Genomic DNA, 19,119 nt, shown 5'->3' on the forward strand with positions numbered 1-19,119 from the left:
TGCCGGTTGGAGAGTGCTGCCTCTGTGGGCGGGGGAGGGGAGCAGGGTTCTGTGCTTCCCTCCCTTCTCGTCCTCTTTTATGGCAACTTTCTTCTTTGGGCAGTTTGCTGGAGTCGTCCGTTTATCTTCTGTGTCCCAGTTCTCACTGGGACCTGCCGCTTTTCCTCCCTATTAACTTTTTTTAATGGGAGATCTTACTCGCAGCGTCTCCTCGCTGCCATGTTGCTCCGCCCTCCTGCACTGTGTTTTTTAAAAACATTTACCAACTTTATATGATTTTAGATGTTTGGCCTCTCCAGGCTTCTAAGGTCCAGAGACCTGAACTTACAGCTGCTGAGTCAGGGAGTTTGGGAGGGACCTATAGGTGCCTACTTGCTGGTGGGAATTGGGAGGAAGTGCTGGCTTGTGTTTGAGGCACCTCTGCTATCTTCACTCTCTGGGGTTCCAAATCTGAATCCCTGCAGTCTGCCTCAGTATACTTAACAAGGTCAGTACTAGTACAAAGGGTTAGGGGATGGGGAATGCAGCCCAAAGCACTCTCCTGTTCTTTTTACTGGGTACTATAGTGCTGCAGTTTCACCATCAGCCCCTGGGAAAGGGAGAACTGAATGGTGTGGAGCCAAACACCCGTTACTGAGTAGGAACTGGGGCACTCCCAGTAGGAATCTTTCTCTTTGGAAGTTTATGATCGTATAATATATTCTTTAAAATATACATAGTTCATTAATATAGTCACCAAATCTATAAATTTTGATTGCATGGGAAACAATATTTTGTGATAACCAGTTTTATATTTATCTTTATCAAATTAAATTTATATTTGTATAAATTTATATTTATCTTTATATTTAAGTTATCTTTATCAAATTAAATTATACTCACTTTTATTATATCCAAGCCACATATATGGCCAACTTTTGAAATATAAATAGAAATATCTTCCAAACCTAAAATCTGGAGAACAATCATAATTCACTGGAAGATATTTTAGAATAAATGTTAAGAAAATATTTCTTTTGATAGAAGTACTTTGTGGTAAATAAGCTAGGGTACTTAAAATAAAATCAAACTAATAACTTTTTCAGTGAGCATTAGTCTACTGCAACAAGAGGAGACACTGAAAATAAAACTGTAGAATAATAGACTTGTTATACAATATCTGAAAAAGGAATGAATCATATCACAAGTTAAAACCATTTGCAGAATAAAACCATCTTAGAACAGTTGTGACTTAGAAAATGTAAGAAATACTTATTAAAAATTATGTCACCTATTATTTATAATAAAGCATCTTATATATTATGTCACAGTTTTTCTGATTTGATGACTTGCCTTGTGACAATCACTATGCTAACTAGGTGTTTTATTTTCTTATTTAATATTCACCAAAATCTAGCAAAACCTAGAATCCCCATTTCACCAGCGAGGAAAACAGATTGTATATTGCATGCTAAATGCTTAACATGTAAGCTTTCATTATTTTGTTCTAGGGCTTCTTTCATCTGCGTTACAGGGTACATCTTGATAGATCTACCACCCTTCCCCTTTCCGCTTTTTGTTAATAGATTGTCATATTATGCAAACTAAATGGAATATTAGTCTAAGCAAAGTGCAATTGGAGTGCTAAATCTGCGGGAAAAAACAACAAATTATGCCCTTCTGTTCCTCTATGCCCACCCACAGACCAGACCTATATCAAAACTATTGTTTTAGAATTTGTAGTTTGCTGTAAATGTGCTGCTCTACATTAGCACAATTCTGACAAGTTGAAAATAAATTACAAAAATGACCCTCCTGGAGGAAAGATATAGGAGGAGACTTGGACCCTTCCCCAATACCTTCATCCTCTAAGTTCCTGTGAATTAACTCTTAGAAATTCTCCCATTCTTCTTCTTCTTTCGTAGTTTGTCATTCTCTTCCTATCTCTTCTTGCTTTTGAGAAAATCACCTATTGATTCATCAGCCCAAGGCCATAACCCAGTCCCTCTGGAACCCTGCTCATTAGTTCCCTATATTTGGTTTATTCCTTGCTTGCTCTTTACTAGAACCTCATTAACTAGAGAACCAGTGAGGGTATGTGTGCTGAAACATGTTCTCTTGTACCAAGAAAACCTTTACACTAGTATTGATCAAGTTTAAAGTGCTTCCTTCCCTCTTCAGGAAGTGAAGTATTGCTCATAACTGTGGTCTAAACACAAATCCACAGTAGATGCTCAAAATGCTTAATCAAGTAAAGAAGTGCAAGAGAATAATGGAAAAATAGACTAAGATATATAGGACTAGTCAATTGGATTTCTGATTGATACACTGGATTTCTCATCAACAAAATAAAGCTCCTAGATCAAGAAGTACACATTCTCCCCAGACTGTGCTTGTTTAATAATATTTCATAAGTGCTTACAAATAGAGAGCAGTTTTCCTAAAGAGTTAGGAAGTGGAAAGAGAATAGAAAGTCAAGATTTTTAAAATATATTTCAGAAACTGAAATATATTGGTAGTATCAGAAATAGCATGGTAGTATCAGAAATTTCAGCACACAGTTCTCTTCAGCTATTCTAGGAGAGTTAACCTGGTAACCCCAACCAATAGATTAAGCCTTACAACTCCCCCTGCTGGCCTCTTTGTCATACTCTTATCCTGTACCCAGTGTAAGCAACTCGCCATTCATTGTCTTTCTAGTATTTTTGTTCACAACCACAGGTGAAGATGGTGCTTGCTGGGCCTACTGATCAAGAATTAGCCCTTGTTTGAGGTGAATGCATTTGTCAATTCACAGAAATTGTTTTCTACTTTTTACCATCACTATATTAAGATAACTGTCATAAATATGAGATCTTTTCTGCAAGTATATGGATGAACCTTGAGTGATAATGCTACAAGTACTTTAAACTTGATTAACACTAGTGTAAAGTTTTTTCTTGGTACAAGAGAACATGTTTCAACACACACGCCATCACTGGTTCTCCAGTTAATGATTTTTTCCTCATAATCTTCCCCCTGAATGAGGTGGTATAATGAAAAGTAAGAAGTATTCATCTTGACTGAGTAATATTCCATTGTGTGTGTGTGTTTGTGTTTCTGTATCTGTGTGCTTGTGTATAACATGTAGGTATGTGTTCAGATATACACATACATACATAAACTTTACGTTTTCTTCATCCATTCATCCAAGGATGGGTATTCAGATTGTTTGCAGCTACAGTGGCAATCATATTACAGTGTACAAATATATAAAGAAATTAACAAGATATATACCTTAAAGTTACATGTTATATGTCAAATATATTTCAGTTTTAGAAAAAGTACTCTGATGTAACAAACTGATGCCATGGTTTTCTGTAAAAAATGAAAATGGCCTCAAGGGGGAACCTGTCTTAAGAGCATCAAGGCACTTTCTTTGCAACCCATAGTTCTAATTACATAAAGGATATGCCTCTAGGCCCAACCCTCTCAATTATAGGATCTAGGTTGCCAAATGTCTAAATGTTTTAAAATTTATGAATCAAACCATGAATAAAATCTGTTCTATCTAGCTTGGTAAGTAAATAAATTTTTCAGTTTCTTCATAGTTCCGTGCCAGAAAATAGTGACGTAGACAACCAGACTAAGGCCCTTAGACCATCCTATACTATGAATAGCCTTGTGTTCATACTGTGGTTATTTTAGTCCATTGTACAGGTTTTGTCCACCCTTTGCAAGTAGCTGACCCTTGGGGGCTGCCCCTCCTTTCTTCTGAAGGGTTTACTTGTAGAAGAGAGCTGCACAAGACTGAGAGGGAACTCAGAGCCTTTAGGCAAGGAATACTAGATAACAGGAAGATGATACAGGAGGTGGAGGGAAACAGGCTCTAGAAGGCCGCACTTGGCCCTTTGGACTTCTTACAGTGTAGGCAGAACCATGTCCACAGGAAAGCAAAAGTGGTCTCTCCAAGGTGTAGGACTCAGATAAGTCACCCCTCTTGTCTTGGCCCAGTGGTAATGTTATATGTTCCTATTTTTGAAATTACTTTCTTCAAAAACAATTAACATCTTTTTTCTTCACTACCTACAAGCTCACTTGTGAGTGCTTTTTAGTGACTTAGAAATGATATAACTATGTGTACACTGTTGTGTTTCTGTTGTAGAGAGGTCTAGGGTAAAAACAATTAAAGCCTGAACAATTAGAAAGCATCATGATGAGAATATGCCACCCTATGTACAGGGTACCAACCACACACATTGCCAGGATAGCTGACTAGCCCGAAGGAGAAGGACCAGCAATGAGTGTAGAGCAGAATTTGCCTTTGTGTGAAGCAAACTGGCAGAAATATGACCTTCTTAGTAGCTTTCAGTAAGACTATTTGGAAATACATAGAAAAGTACACTTAAAGAAAAAAAAGCAAGGAATACAAGATTTTACCAAATGGAACATTAATATTCTTTGCAAATTTTATAAATTTGGAAATAATTTTAAAATCAGCAACTGTTTTCCTCAGTTGTGAGATTTATATCAATGCTAAATGTAAAATGCCTTGATTAATTTAGTTTTCACTTGGAAGACTTTTTTTTTTAAATGCTGTGAAACACCTTTTTATTAAAATGTCAAGACATTTTTCTCCACTATAAAAACATCCAAAATACGTGCCACTATGTGATCTTTTGTGATCACTTCTTATTACTTTGGCTAGTAGAATGAAAACCATAGGAGGTAACTCAGCTATGTAAGATTTGTAAAATACAGAATATTACGAAGTTCAAGCTAAGTATAAAATGTTGAAAAGATTAGAATTGGGTCAGGAAGTTCCAAATTTGCACAGTCATCCTGCTTCTGTGGGGAAAACTTGAAAGAATCCTATTTCTTCATTGACTTCTCAGAAGACCAGAGAGAGTAGTAGTCCTTAGCACAGAGTTTGCATGTTGGTGTTCATGTGAGCTTATTTGCCATTTCAGACTGTATGATTATCTCCATCCCACCAAAGAAACATAGCGCACACACTCATACCACTCATGCTTATGCCAGTTCTTTTCATGTTTTTGTTAGAGTTCTGAGTGACTTGGTCTGTACAGAAACTAACTTCAACATCACTCCTAGACAGAGTTCATAGTACCAACCACCTTAAGCCACAGTCTCTCATTTTCAGTAAGTCCTCTTTATAGTCCCATATACCTGGAGGCATTTCATTTTCAAATTACTACCTTATGACCTTACAATTGAATGGAATTCTAGGGTTTTATCAATTGTATTTGAAAAATTGAGTTTTGAAGGTAGTATGACTTTGTTTTGTAAAAGCATTAGTCTAGACTCTTTTACAAACATGAGCACATTTAATCCTCATGTTACTTCTATTTCATACATCAGGAAACCTAAGTCTCAAGGAGTTCAACTTATTCTGGATTATATATCTGATATTGGTAGAGGTGTGGCTCAAATCTTAGTTACACTAGTGCCATACCTATGTTGTCCTTCCCATACTGTGCTCCAATCGGAATTAATTCCAAATTTCCCATGTAATGCCATGTAACCTGGACAATACACACACATGCGCGCGCGCACACACACACATACACGCTTGCTAAGTCTTAGTTTTTTCATCAAGAAAATAAGCATAAAGGGCATTTCTTCAGAGGATTAAATAAGTAGGTAGGTAGGTGTAAATAGATGGGATGGATGAGCAGGCAGACACAGGTCCCTGACTTTTGTTAGTTCCTTTTCCTTGCACTTTCCTTTCCATGGGTATATAAATATCTAATTATCTCCTGACTAATTATTCAGGAGAACTGTATTTGATTGCCTTCTACTCTGTATTAGTTTTTTTGTATTAATTCTGAACTGATGGTCTAAGAAATAATTTGAGCAATTAGATCACTTTCTTGAAAGATGAGCTTAGAAATTGACATTAATAACACAGATAACATAAAGGTATCTTAAAGACTTAATAATAGTGTGTTGAAAATATATACATAACAAACAAAATTAAGGGAAAAAATAGTATGTTCCAAACAGCTTTATCTGGAGGTTGTACTTCCTCCAATAGTAGAAAAAGTATTAAATGGTTTTTCAGACAAATGTCACAGTTTTTTTAAAAATAGCTTAGATGTTAGAAAACTATGGTGACTGTACATGAGGGGATAAATTCTATATTGTGAAAAATAAACAGGAATGTTTAAAATAAATAAATAGCTTTGATATGTATAATAGGCAGTAAAATGGGCCCCCACATCTTTATTCACTTTTGTGCAATGTATGCTTGTATGCTTTCTCCCTTTAGGTGTACGCCCCTTAAAATTCCCACCACTAGTTCATCTTCACCATAGTCCCTTGTAATAGTTTTCTTATTGATCTTAGACAGTAAGTTTGTGGTAATTTGTTAGAGCAGCAATAGGAATGAAAGCTACATTGCTCTTAATGAAGTCCATTATTACTTGTGGGTTATAGACTGCTCCTCCAGTATATCATTTTTTCTTACTTCTTCCTGTCCTTGACACCCATCTCACTGTCATTTCTCCATTGATGACTCCATCCTGAAAACTGCAATCATCTAGAACTACTCCCCATTTTGCTGTTACCTATGGAGAACTTGTCCTATGGACTATCTCCTCACATCTCCTCACACCATCCAAATTAGAATGAACTTCCCATCTAGGAGGCTTGCCCCACTTCCCAGTCATCTCTAATCTTGCAGTCTTCTGTGTAAACTATTCACATCTAGAATGAGATACCTCACATTCTAGACATCTTCCCCTTTCACCCACGGATTTGCATTATTAAACAGCAAACCTTGCTCATCTCTGTCTATGCATGTAAGCCTCCAGAGAAAATAGAGGCAGATTAACTTTCCAGTTTACTTTGTTTTTTAAAAGTTAACCTTTCTTTCTTTGTGACCTTCACTGTGATACCCCTGTACCTGAGCTTTGCTAGGTCTTCAACCTTTGGTTCCATATCCTTCCTTGATCAAAATCCTTGTACCTTCCTTAAAGATAAAAATCTTTTATTCCTGGGCACACCCTGGTGGCGCAGCGGTTGAGCGCTGGGCTACGAAGCTGCCCGCAGTCTCTGCAGCGCTGGTTCGATCCTTGGCCGTCGGGTGAGGGTCCTACGTGGCACGACACACCTTTCCTGCTGCACCCGCTACTCCCCTCAGCAGTGAATTTCGTCAAGTCTGCCTGTTCTGTTCCCCACTCTGGCTCTGGTGATTTCTCTCACCCTCCTGTGCTTCTGACTGTACCCAGTGCTTGTATAAATAAATAAATAAATCTTTTTAAAAAATCTTTTGTTCCCTTCACTGTTTGTGAACTGGAGCAGAGCTTCCAGGGCTTTCGAAGTTTTTCTTCTGACCAGGGATTAGCCATCATTTGGTTTTGTTTTATTGGCATACTGTCACACGTGTTCATTTACCTATTACCTATAGCTATTTTTACATGACAGTGACAGAATTGAGTAATTGCAACAGGACCATAAAGCCTAAAATATTTACTTTTTGACCTCTCATAAGAAAAACAGTTTATGCTTTATGGCCATTACTAGTCTCATCGTGAATTTATGGTCCAACACATTCCCACTGACTGCCTTGACCACACATTTTTTTAGTCTGCTGTTGTCCTGGAAGGTGTTCATTATTGTGATCCCATATCAGGGCCTGAAGGAAATGGTTTCTGGTGTAGAAAATCGTTCTTCTTTAAAATAACAGATATGCTTTCTCTGTGATCTATTCTGTTTCTACTTCAGAACATTCCCTACTTATCTATCTGGCTGACAGAATTTTAATTCCTACATGCATCAAAGGCCATATGTTTTCCAACCCCATAAAACATTTTAAAATTCCTTAATTTATATCCCTTCCTCCATGTATGGAACACACATACTTTCCTAAATTCCTAAAGTGAAGGTCAGAATATCTGGTCTCAAATCTACCATATTTTCCATATCATGTTAAACAGATTGATTCATTGCTTTTAATATCTTTAAGATTAAATGTAAACTCTACCTTGCCAATGTGTGTGTGCGCGTGCATGTGAGAGTGTGTGTGTATGTGTGTGTCTGAAATGAAGAAGCAAATTCATTCATTTGGTATTTATTCAGCCCTTAATGTGCATCAGGTGCTGCACTAGAAATTGAGAAGCATTTATGAAGAGAACAGAGAAGGTCCTTGCTCTTCCAACACTGGCATTACTGTTGGGAAAGAGCCATATTAGAAGAGGGGGGTAAAGTAAGCATTATGTGTTATGGTAGGTGCTTTGAAGGATATGATTGAGAATGACAGGGAAGCAGATTCTTAGACAAGTCATGAGGACAAACCTCTCTAAGGAAGCAATATTGAGAAAGTCATAATATTTGAGGGAAATCCTACCATATACTGAACCATGAAAGTACTTTATAAGCTGTAAGATGCCACCTCAATGAATAGTCACTGGCTGCAGTCCCCTGTGCAACAGGGGAAAGTAGAAAACAGGAACAGTTTTTCAATTTCTAGGGCTATAACTTTACAGTAATCTTTTTTCTTCCCTGGGAGCCTCCATTTTTAATCCAGTTGTTTATCTCTTCCTCCTCCTCTATTTTTGGTTTTAGAGAACTGTCATCTCTGTGTGATCTTGTCTTCCTGTGCCCTCTCTGTCTTCCCTGCCACCATTCATATCCTTCCTTCTACTTTTACCTGCTGCTCACTCTGAAAACCTCTGCATCAATTTCCCCTTCTAATTACCTCTATCTCTAAAACCTCTAAGTTTTCCTAAATTGCCTAATTTTTATCTATACTACTTATCCTTTATAATATAAGCAGCTTCTATTTCCTTCATAAAGAGGGTATATTTACAAATTGACTTCACTAGAACTGCCTGGAACCATACCTAACACATAGTAAGCTCTCAAATATTTGACCAGTGAGTAGTGAATGAACTGATTCTCCTAATCTTACTCAGCCTATCTACAGAATTAAAGTGGTTTTCTATAATCACATAATCTTTCCTTACATGTAAAAAAACCCCTTTGTGTACATATTAAAGAAACCTTTGCCTTCAGCTGTATATTTAAAAACAAAAATCTTACCATCTATTTATAAAGGTTTTTTTTATTTTAAACCTCTTATTTGACTTATTTGTGGAATTTTGTCACTGATGTCAGAGACACCTAGAGACAATGACAGTGTATCTGAGGCCTCCTATCTGAGGTCCTTGTACAGTGACCAGCACAATACAGAGAAGCAAACACACCACATTTAATATGCAGGGTTTTTTTGCGGGGGGGGGGAGTTGCTAAATGATACTAACAATCACAGAGATTTCACTTTCAGTATTCTGAATAAACAGATGAATTCATTTAGATTAAGCAGAGCGTTTCTAAGGAAAACCTTTGTATTAAGGAAGTTGACATATTTTTATAGTTAAGTAGCAACTAAAATCAATGTTTTAAAAAAAAATTTCAAATATGTCCAGTGCTAATGATTAGTCAATAGCTGCTCGATATTATTGATCACAAATGGTAATAATAATTTAGTCTTAAGCAGCTTTTAGAGAGTTTTCAAAAACAAATGGAATGTTTACTTTTTGTAGGTATAATTTTCAGACTGGGATCTTAGGTACTGTTAAGTATTCATTTAAAAGAAATGGAAATTTTCATTGTGTTGTATCGATTAGAAATAACGTATAACTTTGGACAGTCTCTGTTTTTAGTTCTAAGTATTTAAATAATACTAAAAGTAGAATAAGTCACATTGTTTTTTGTTATTGTTGCTTAAGTTATAGTCTTGAATTCAAGAAATTCTACATAATTTAAAATGTGATTATTTAGACTAGTATACAGGTTATCAAGAACAATTTCAAGCTAACAGTTCCGTATTTATGATTTTATATGTATTGCCCAGTGGAATTTATCTATAAAGTAATGGGACAGTCTTTCAAACAAGCATACTAGGAGTTATGTATCTAGAGGCCCTTGTCCCCTTCAAAGCAGTCACCTAGGAAGGCTACACATTTGTTCCAATAATGCTGCCATGGCTTAAAATAGTGTGGAATGCCTCTTTTCAAACTACCTTTGAACTGCTGAGAAATAATAAAGAGTAAAACGACATACTATGTTGAATAACCTGAATTGTGATGGAGATGAATTTGATTTTGGTGAGTAAAAAGAAATCAACCCAGGACCAAGCACAGTGAATAAATATGGAGTGTTGTTTAGAGTCACAATTGGTTATAAATTAACCAGATGGGCTTTCTTGAATAATGCACTAACTCTTGAAATTGGTTGTCAAAGAGGAATTCCAGAACCTTGGACCTTGGAATAAATGTATAAGCTCCCAAGGTAGCTACTATGAAGAACAATACATGTGTAGGTTGAAAAAAAATGTGTGTATGTTTGCAAAATAAGATCAGTTTTATTACTTTATAGACATACCTTGTAGATGAAAAAAATACTCCTATCATGGAACTCTTTATAAGCAAACTTCCGAATGTAAGTAGAACTTCTGTCTCACCCTTTCTAAGCCTGTTGAGAAATCTGAATTTCTAATAACTTACTCTCAGTCTTCAATTTTAAAGAAATGTAATGTTTACCATTTAAAAGGTAGATGCATTTAGGTATCACTTTACCTTTTTTCCCATAAGCTTTGTTGACCTCTGCTATTCAATTTTTTATTTAGTGTACCCATCTTTGTTCACCTGAGACTCTCAATATGCATTTTCTTGCTATAAAATTGCCATCAAACTCTTAAACCAAGGTTGATAATAAAGTCTAAGCTGAAGATTATTATTTGTTCCATGTTGTTTTAAGTTCTTTTTCATTTGCATTAGCAGCAATCAAATGTCTTTCTTTTTTCTTTTTAATAGTGAGACCCCATTATCTTAGTAAATAAGAATATCAAATTGCAAGAGGTTTTTAATCAAATTAAAGATTTTACAGAAAGTAGGTACCCTCAACTTTAGGGCCCTACTGTGTTTTCATTTTGACTAATAAAAGCTTGAAAGACAGGATTTAACCAAATGACTGGATAGTGTTTCTCTAATTTAGATTCCAGGACCATGTATGGGTGGAACGGATGCGTCCTGCTTCATCAGGGCTTTTCCAAATTTACTCTGCCACATCTCTCTTCATCCAAGTCCTCAGGGCCCTTTTTCTTCACTGCTAACGTGTAACAGTAAAATAGTAAAATGGAGCGTGGAAGGCAGAGAAAATTGTTACCCTTTTGCAGAGAGGCTTCGACAGCTAAATCATGACATAATTTTAGATGTTCAAATTCGACAACTATGATTGGAAAATTATGTGACCTGTGTAGGTAGAGATCAAAATGGTCACTAGTTTACAATTTTAAAATCTTATAGTGTGGTGTTTTTACCGCAGACTGATAGAATATTATTTTATTCAGCCTTGTAGTAACTGTTACACAAATGACTATTGTTTTTGCAGTTTGGTGATTTAAATGCTGTGTCTCCTGGAAATCTGGATAAAGGTAAGAACTGAAAATAATGTACGTTTTTAATGATTTTTTTTGATGAGAAATTTTCATACAGGGAAATGTAGTATATTAACAGAACTCTTATTTTATGGAAACAATATATAATTTTAGATGAATGTGACAGTATGTCTTTTGTAATTCTTCATTATTTCTCTATTTCTATGTCTTCTTTATATGACATATATTAAATGCAGAAACTGAATTTAAATGCAATTACAAATTCTTTCTGAATTTTTCCCTGAAGTTCACTATAAGTAATAAGAAATTATTTCTAGCTATCCCCAGAATCCTGGGGAAAAGTGATAAAATTGATCCCAATATTTTTATTCAAGGTCCACCGGGCAAGAAAAAAGATTCCTGCGTCCCCTATCCATATCACCAATTCACACTGTTCAGTGGAAAAAGAGCTCAGAGAAAGCAATAGAGGTTACGATAAAAGCAGGATCAGTAGTGGTGTGGGAAAGATAACATATATACTTCTTAAATTTTAATACCAACATTTCCCCTCTAATGTTACAACATGAAGAAACTCATGGTCTACAGACCATACAGTAAAACGAATAGGACTTGGAGGAAAGTAAAATTGGAATAGAGTACACAAAAATAAAATGAAAATTCTGATAAAAATGCTAGCTCAGTTAAAAAAAAAGGTTAAAAAACATGGAAACACACAAAAATCACCAATCATCATACTTATTTCTATCCCTAACAGTTTATTTTTCAGAAAAGCTAGAATGACTTTCCTTTTATGCTTTTTCCAATTTTATATATTTCATAGAAAATTTACTGTTAGTAAATTATTCACTTTGTTAGTAACGTACTAGAATTATTCATTAATGCAAGTGTTGAGTACACATTTCAGAAATCCAACCACATTTTCAACTACCACTAACATTCTTTAAAATATTCCATTTGTCTTTTCTCAATAGTTTTGAATTAAAGTTTGTAACATAGATATATGTGTTTCAACTCTGTTATCACCTAGATAAATTGTGTCATTACAAACAAAATATTTTTGAGGTTTATTATGTCATCTTACTATATTAATACTTATTTATTATGTCATCTTACTATAGGGTAATCTATAGTGGAGAACATTAGGATAATCTAAGTTTACCCTTACTATATATATTATGTCATCTTACTATATTAATACTTGAAATATGCAGCAGCATCTAATGATCCCAGATAATGTATGAGTAATTAAAACAATATAAAATTGTCAGGCCTCCCCTGGTGGCGCAGCGGTTGAGCGCTGGCCTGCAAGGCTGCCCACAGCCTCTGCAGCGCTGGTTCGAACCCCGGCCGCCGGCAAAGGTCCCACAAAAAAAAAAAAAAAAAAAGTTACATAATAAATAAATAAATAAAGCAATATAAAATTGTCATCTTCCTTTTTACAGTGTGGATTTTTTCCAGCTTCTATCTTATAATAATGACCCATTTTTCTCCTTGTATTACTTGCTCTTTTCCTACATAAGTACAGATATTTTCTTTCTTTTTTTATTAAATTATATTAAAATAGTTTAACATTTTATTAAAAATACATAGACAAGAGATTTTTAATAAAGTATATCTCTAAAGTTGTTGGCAAGTATCATTTTTGCTAGGTCAGTGAGAAAGCCACTCATTGTGGATATTAAAAATAGAAAGTTATTTCTCCCCACATTAGAAAGCAATTATGTCCTCCTTATTGGAAAGACCAAATAAGAAAAAAATTTAGATTTCTGGTTCAGAGATGGAAACATGTGTTTTCTTTTCTTACTATGTTTTAGAGATGTAATTCAGAGTAAAGTAATTGATACAGATAATGAGAAAAGCATATATTAAGGCTTTTATTTTAATTCATTCTATAAACTTAAACATGATTACTAGACAATTAGACAAAAGTCACAAGCAAGCAAAGCAGTCAAAATATTTCCAGGCTGCACTCACTTAAGATGTCAATTCCAGAAGGTTAAGTCCTGAGTCAAAGGGAATTATTGGAGTGAGGAAGGCACTAAATGGTTCCTAGCTATATTTAAGATTTTCATTTTAAAGAAATGCCTTGTATCTAGGTAGTAAGGAAAGCAGGATTCAAACATGGCACCGAGCAAGTCATTGCAGATGGCCTTCCATGTATTTGAACTTTCTGGGATAAAGTGACCATGGCATCGTAGAATATGCATCTGTACAATTTATGTTGAATGTATACAACTTTTCAGAAAACTTAGGTTATCCTAATGTTCTCCACTATAGATTAACCCTATAATGACAAGAGAATAGAATTTTCCCATTAGAGAAAATACTCAACCATGAACTTGAGTTTCCATTGCTATCTGCAATGAATTTTTAAATATATATAATTTTAAATATATATATATATCTTGTCAATATATATGTAATAGAAAATTGGTCATATTTACAATTAAGGTGCTTAACAAGAAGGATGGAGATATTCCTGGGAAAAAAATTTTCCTTGAAAAATAATTTTTTTTCCTTTACAATAGTAATCAGAAAAAAAATAAAATGGATGTAATCCTAAAACCATGCATTTTATTATGTATATATGTATAAAATGCTTGTGTTTTCAATAAGCACAAAATAAAAATTATTCTTAATTATTCTTAAACACTAGAAAATATAGGTCTTTCCAAAAAAAAAAAAAATGAAGATATTTTAAGACTTTAAGGAATTGAGTTCTGGAGAAAGGAACTAGATGCACAACTAAAGAACTACACAATTAATTCTGCTAGGACAGAACCAGAACTAGTGAGAAAAGGAGGTACAAGGATGGACTTGGGGAACATGTACATGGGGTGCAATGATGTTCTCAAGAGCATCCTGTATTAATGTACTCAGCATTTAGCTTCTGTGCCTCCTTGCTGGTGGAAAACATTAAGATGTTGGAGAAATATATTATGAATTAATATCACTCTCAAATAATTTCCCTCAGTTCCTGTTTACCAATGATGCATGTATTAATTCCTATTTTAGTAATACGTAAACTAGCAAAGCAGGAAAGGTAATTAATAGCCCCCAGAATTATCCCTACAAATATATTCTGTAGAATTAGTTAAATAACCCACAAAAAATATATACCAGGGTCTCCCCCGTGGCGCAGTGGGTTGAACGCAGCACTGTGAAGCTGTCCACAGCCTCTGCAGCTCGAGTTCAATTCCCAGCCAGCCAGGGAGATAACCACATGGCTGGGCAGACCTCTCCTGTCTCGCCTGCTGCTCCCCTCAGCAGTGCTTACGGTCTGTCTGTGCTGCTTCTCCCTCTGTCTCAGGTGAATCCTCTCACCCTCCCGTGCCTTTGGCCTGTACCTCAGTTCTTCTATAAATAAATAAAATCTAAAAAAAAGGCCTCCCCGGTGGCGCAGCGGTTGAGCACTGGGTTGCGAAGCTGCCCGCAGCCTCTACAGCGCCGGTTCAATCCCCGGCTGCTCCCCGGCCACTGGAGGAGGGTCCCACATGGCGTGCAGACCTCTCCTGCCCCCACTGCTCCCCTCAGCAGTGTGCTTCGGTCCTTCTGCCTGCTCTGCTCCCCGCTCTGGCTCTTGTGAATTCTCTCACCCTCCTGCACGTGTGACTGTACCCAGTGCTTGTATAAATAATAAATAAAAATAAAAAAAAAGAAAGAAAATACATACAACATTTATTTAAAAAAAAATACACACACACACACCCCAAATTGCTATTTCAGATCAAGAAAGATAGCAATTGAAAGCCATTTCCAACATAAAGCAACCCTGATGATGCATCTTTGGGGATCTCATCCCTAGGTTCCCAGAGATGCACTAAATGTGTTGCTACTTGGCCAAATACTGAATGGCAGCCTGTCTTGTAACAACCTGGGCCAGTCCTTGGTAAATTCCAGTGACATCTAATTACTAAAATTAATTTTAGTTTTTGTGTACCAAATTTCCATGATCTTGAGTATGTCCTAGGAAATGTCTTTGACTCTTTATAGAAACATAAAATGTCCATGGAATTGGATTAATCAACCCTTCGGAACTGGAGAAATGGCTGCTTTTGTGGATTGCTTTGTGGCCTCGCCATAGGAGCCCTGTCTCCCACAAGTAGACCTAAAGAAATGTGCCCAAGAGCACTTAGGTTTGTGTAGCCCATCATCATTCCATTGCCATTTCCATCCAGAACAGGCTTGATGAAAGGGCTTTCCCACTCTCTCCATTTGCCTTTCTGCTTGAAATGACTCTTTCTGTGCTGCCTCTTTTATTATTTTGACTCTGCACCTCAGGCACAGAAGAGCTGGTGGAGAGGGGGTTTAGAGCAGTATGATTTGCCTTCACCTTCTGAATGGTGTGATTCTGTGGGTCCCATTCACCCCAAATCTGATGCTTCTCAAGACAACTAAGCTGCATATTCAGTGCCCAAAGCTTGAATTTGAAATCTTCAAGCTTTTGTGGGCATTCCACAAAATGAGAATTTAAATTTTTTCCTAATAATGAAATAGTAATAATTCTAAATAACTATTTCAAATAATACAGAGAATTAAACTATGGAAAGTGAAGTTTCATACCACAATACAGTGTGAGAATCATTCCGGACATTTTTTTGGTTATATATAGACAATGTACCAACAAAACAAAAAGTTGCTATATAAACATTTTATATTTATATTCTATTTATTAAGTAAATGTTTACTTTTGTTAGCTGAATGGACAAATATATCCCTTTCCTGCAGCCCACCAGACCTTGTAATGTGCTATTCCAACAAACTCAATATTATCAACAAGTCTGTTTCTCAGAGACAAAAGGGTAACCAGTAGAATAAATGGGCCAAGAGGTGACTTTTTCCTCTTCTAAGAAAACTTCTGTATTTATAACTTACAAATGCATTGTAGACACTGCTTCTAGGCAGCACATCTGACCACAACCTTTTAATCACACGTCCCATTTTGTAGGAGACATTGCTCCTGGCAAATGTGCATGGAGCAACTATATATGAAGGCCCTATTATTCCTCATGACTTTCATCTGGAATCATTTGATAAATAAGAGATAAATAAGATAAATTTGATAAATTTATAAATTTATTTGATAAATAAATTGATAAATAGGAGAAGAAAAATCAAAAGGCCCACATATATTGAGGGCTGCATTTAAAGGGACTTCTGCTGTAGCTGTGTCCAAGTGATAAAACCAGATTCAGGAGGAGACTGTCTTAATCTGACTGAAATACTTGTAAGTTGCTGTACCTGATGCCATAGAAGAGAATGTAATGGAGATCTGACTCTGTTTATATAAGTCACTATGATAAGTCAAAATCCAGCGATAAATATAGGTATATAGGTATATTGTAGTTACAGATGAAGAGTTTATGATTATATGTGTATTTTTTGTATACAACAGAACACATTGAACACAGTTTTTAAAAACAGGAATATTTGTTCACTGTTTAAAAATCACCAGTCATGAGCAGGTGTCCACTACACTTCTCTGAGGAGAATCTTACATAGTGATCTTAGTGTGAGAATTTTCCCTTTACTGTGTTTTTGAATTTTAACTGGTGCATGATGGAAAAAATTAAGTGGTATTCCATTAAAATGATGTTTTAGTTATTATAAATGTATTAAAAATTTGGAGGAATAGTGACTATTTAATATATTTAATTTCTAGAAATTAATACCAGCTATTACCAGTGAATATCCGTGTTGCCAGGAATGGAATTTCACTGAACATTTTAAATCTGATACTACTGTCTCAGACATCATAATTTTTTGTAATAAAAATTAAAGGTCTGCTTAATGTGATCTCTATTTATGTACACCATAAAGTCTGTACAATAGTCCCTGCTTACACATACAGTATTTTGTGACTCATCGTATTATCTACATTAATATCACTAAATCTAATACAGATTTTAGAAGAGATTAAAATATTCTTTTCTTTTTTTTAGGTAGTATTTTTCAGCTAAGTATATTTCTCCAAATTCAGCATAGTGTACCATGATGATACAAAATATGCCACTATTTACTATAAAAAGTTTAGGAAATTCTACAGATTTTCTTTAAAGAACCATTTGTAGTATCACTTACTAAAGGTATCTAGCATAAATTAGCCAAAAACAAATTACATTTGTTGTTTGAAAGAATTATAGATGTGTGTATAGTGGATTGATACAAATAATATCCTTTGAAAGGAAAATCTACAAACTGTGTCCCCTGAAAAGAGCTAAAGAGTGTTTTTCTTAAGACTTTTTTTTTTTCCCTTAAGACTTCTTAACACTGTGTTAAAGCGTTTCCAGAGCACACATTGATGGCTATTTTCCAATTTGCCTTCTGATGATAGGCTTGGTATTATTTGTTTTTGCAGATGAAGGCAGTGAAGTGGAAAGTGAGATGGATGAAGAACTAGATGACTCTTCAGAACCTCAAGCCAAAAGAGAGAAAACCGAGCTGAACCAGGCATTTCCAGTGGGCTGCATGCAGCCTGTCCTGGAGAGTGGCGTGCAGCCCAGTCTCCTGAATCCAATCCACAGTGAGCACATCGTCACAAGTACTCAGACTATCAGACAGTGCAGCGCTACAGGAAATACCTACACTGCAGTGTAAAGAATATTAAAGCATATTTTCCCAGCTAATATTAACCCTGTTGATATTGGGCTTAAGTTGAAAATTTAATAAGCCTGAAGGTCGACTGTTGTCAAATTTTATCTGTGCTGAACATTACCTTTTTGGAGTTGTGAAATGGAATGGGTGTGTGTATTTTGCCAGATCTTTTTTTTTAATGTAAACAAATTATTTGCCTCTTAATAAGAGTTTTTTCCCATTAGTTTCAGGTGTCAAGAAGGATTTTTACAACGCTTAATGTCAATGTTTTTGTTTTCTTATAATTAAAAAGTAATTTACATTTTTTGTAGCTTAAAATTTTATTGTTGATTGTTAGTCTTGGTGTATGATTTCATGTGTAAGTTTTTAATTAGATGCACTTCTGTGAAATATCAAAAGAAATGAATTTCTTTGATTTACACTGGAGGCATGCCCATTTGGCAGCAGATGCATCAAATTTGCTTTTGAAAGGTGCTTTTCATTGAACAGAACCACAAGACACTATTTTGATAACATTTTGGAATATGGAGAGCGAATATAGAGCATTTTTATTACAGTGCTAGAGGGTTGGGAAGGTCATCTATTTTTCTCTGAAGAAAAACCAAGCTGTGCATTTATCAGTTCAGAGTAAATGACAAAATTGCAAGAGATTATGCTAATATGTACATAATTTGTGTACATAATTATTAAACCATGTTAATGCAAGCTTCCGTTAAACATCGAATTTTAACTGTTATTGCATACCAATTCCTCTGTGTAAAGACTACTGATTCTGTACTTGGGACCACTGCACAGGTGCATTCTGCTGTTGAGTGGGGCTGTGATAGTTAGATACTGACGCTGAAAACATGACTTGACTTTTTTTTTTTTTTAAGTGTACATGCTACTTATGCTGAGCTGGACATACAGGAAACCATTCCATTTGGATGACTTTCTTTTATTCCAGGTCGTTTTTCTAATAGTAGTTCAATATGCTGCTATTATAAAAGAAAATTTATAGAATGCAAGGAATGTAGCAACCTGCATATCATTATTTCCTTCAAAAATATTTCCTGGTTTCTAAAATATGTGGATTTAAATTTTAAACAGAACCTGAAGGCAGTGTAACTGGCACACCGCACTGTTGCTTATCTCCAATTCTGTAC

The 19,119-nt window shown here is 35.4% G+C and overlaps 1 protein-coding gene across 2 annotated transcripts in view; it reads left to right on the forward strand.

The window, feature by feature from the left end:
* Nucleotides 1-17,977, forward strand: part of RFX3 (regulatory factor X3) — a gene marked incomplete at its 3' end in the record, with an annotated part of 168,629 nt that extends 150,652 nt beyond the window's left edge. Inside the window, exons 15-17 of one of the 2 annotated variants that reach the window (XM_084236135.1) lie at nucleotides 10,360-10,422; nucleotides 11,374-11,416; nucleotides 17,739-17,977. In XM_084236135.1, coding sequence (XP_084092261.1) covers nucleotides 10,360-10,422; nucleotides 11,374-11,416; nucleotides 17,739-17,977 — 345 coding nt within the window. The remainder of the gene's footprint in view (nucleotides 1-10,359; nucleotides 10,423-11,373; nucleotides 11,417-17,738) is intronic. The other variant, XM_084236136.1, reaches the window with a different exon arrangement.
* Nucleotides 17,978-19,119: the final 1,142 nt, after the last annotated feature.

This window comes from Talpa europaea (assembly GCF_964194135.1).
Source record: "Talpa europaea genome assembly, chromosome: 7".
Classification (NCBI taxonomy): Eukaryota; Metazoa; Chordata; class Mammalia; order Eulipotyphla; family Talpidae; genus Talpa; species Talpa europaea.